The 1243-nt window shown below is 36.4% G+C and overlaps 1 protein-coding gene across 1 annotated transcript in view; it reads right to left on the reverse strand.

Annotated features, from left to right (window-relative positions):
• Window positions 1-873, reverse strand: part of LOC136177187 (vascular cell adhesion protein 1-like) — a 1713-nt gene extending 840 nt beyond the window's left edge. The window contains exons 1-2 of the mRNA XM_065948728.1: window positions 631-873; window positions 1-83 (exon numbers count right to left, since the gene is read on the reverse strand). The exon at window positions 1-83 is cut by the window's left edge and continues 223 nt beyond it. Coding sequence (XP_065804800.1) covers window positions 1-83; window positions 631-781 — 234 coding nt within the window. The 5' untranslated portion in view covers window positions 782-873. The remainder of the gene's footprint in view (window positions 84-630) is intronic.
• Window positions 874-1243: the final 370 nt, after the last annotated feature.

Raw genomic sequence — 1243 nt, forward strand, 5'->3', positions numbered from 1 at the left:
AGTGGAAGCTGAGCAGGTTATAGTGACAGACTCCTTCTCCTTCAGATCTCCTGAGATGATTAGTTTGGGGCTCTGAGGAGAATCTGTGTGTTCAAATCAAACAAAGATTACTTTAACCAATAGACTAGCTGACAGTGACTGTCCTTTCTAAAATGTTTTTCTACTATACTCTTCCCAAACTTCCAGCCACCGCCTGTCATCATTACCACGTTAATATTCTGTCATGGAAACTTCATGGAGAAGGTTTGTAATGTCATATATAAAAATGTGTGTGTACTTTGTAAAAAGGAAGGGTAGGATACTTATCATTGTTACATTGTTGTTGTTTTTTTGTGTCTGTGCATGTATATGTTTGTGTGTGTATGGGAGAGGAGGGGGGAGGGGTTGAAAAATGTTACAAGGAAAAAATGGTCCTAATGATGTTAAGACTAAAGCTGACAGCACTGTAATTAAAAACTTTAAATTAAAATGTTTTTCTGCTTCTTAGTGTGCCAAGATTGGACCCTTCAATCTCAACCAGTAAAAAGAGTCTCAGTATTTAATCAGAGTTCAACTCGTGCAATGACAATGATTTATTGTTTCTTAATAAAACTTTTATAGTCTGATTAAAAGAAAATGAAACTCTCTTACCTTTGACTTTTATTTGAAGAGGATCACAACGAGCATTTGCCCTGAAAGGCCAGTTCATGATTCTGAAGTAGTATAAGCCTTCATATGTCGTCTTCATGTTGTAAATCAGAGTGGTGCAGTTTTTCATTCTCAAGTTTCCACTTATCTTCATTTGAAATTTGTTCACTGTGCCACTACTGTTAAAAACCACATTCTTTGGTATGGTCTCTTTGTCTTCTTTATACCATATTCCAAATTTTTCTCTTGTGTTGTCAAACTCTTTTTCTTCTTTAACACTAAAGCTACATGGGATTTTCAGACAAGTTCCACTCAGTGCTTCCATCTTCTTTGGTGTAGCGATGAAGAGATGTAACCCTTTAGTCCGACAATCATCCGACGATTCTATAAAGCAGACCATCAGTTATTATAATGTGGAGCAGGATCTTCATATAGAGGATGTTAATGAGAGTCTAAGAAGTAATGTGGTGTGCTCTGGTCTTTTTCTCTCTTGTTCACAAAGTCAGTCTAAAACATTTCACTTTTCAGTCAGGACGTGAAGAGATGAAAGAAGAAACTCTATCTGCACTCTTCTCTCTGCTTTGTTTCTACAGGAAGTTCAAACTGTACAGATTAA

This window comes from Labrus bergylta, chromosome 20 (genome assembly GCF_963930695.1).
Source record: "Labrus bergylta chromosome 20, fLabBer1.1, whole genome shotgun sequence".
Lineage (NCBI taxonomy): Eukaryota > Metazoa > Chordata > Actinopteri > Labriformes > Labridae > Labrus > Labrus bergylta.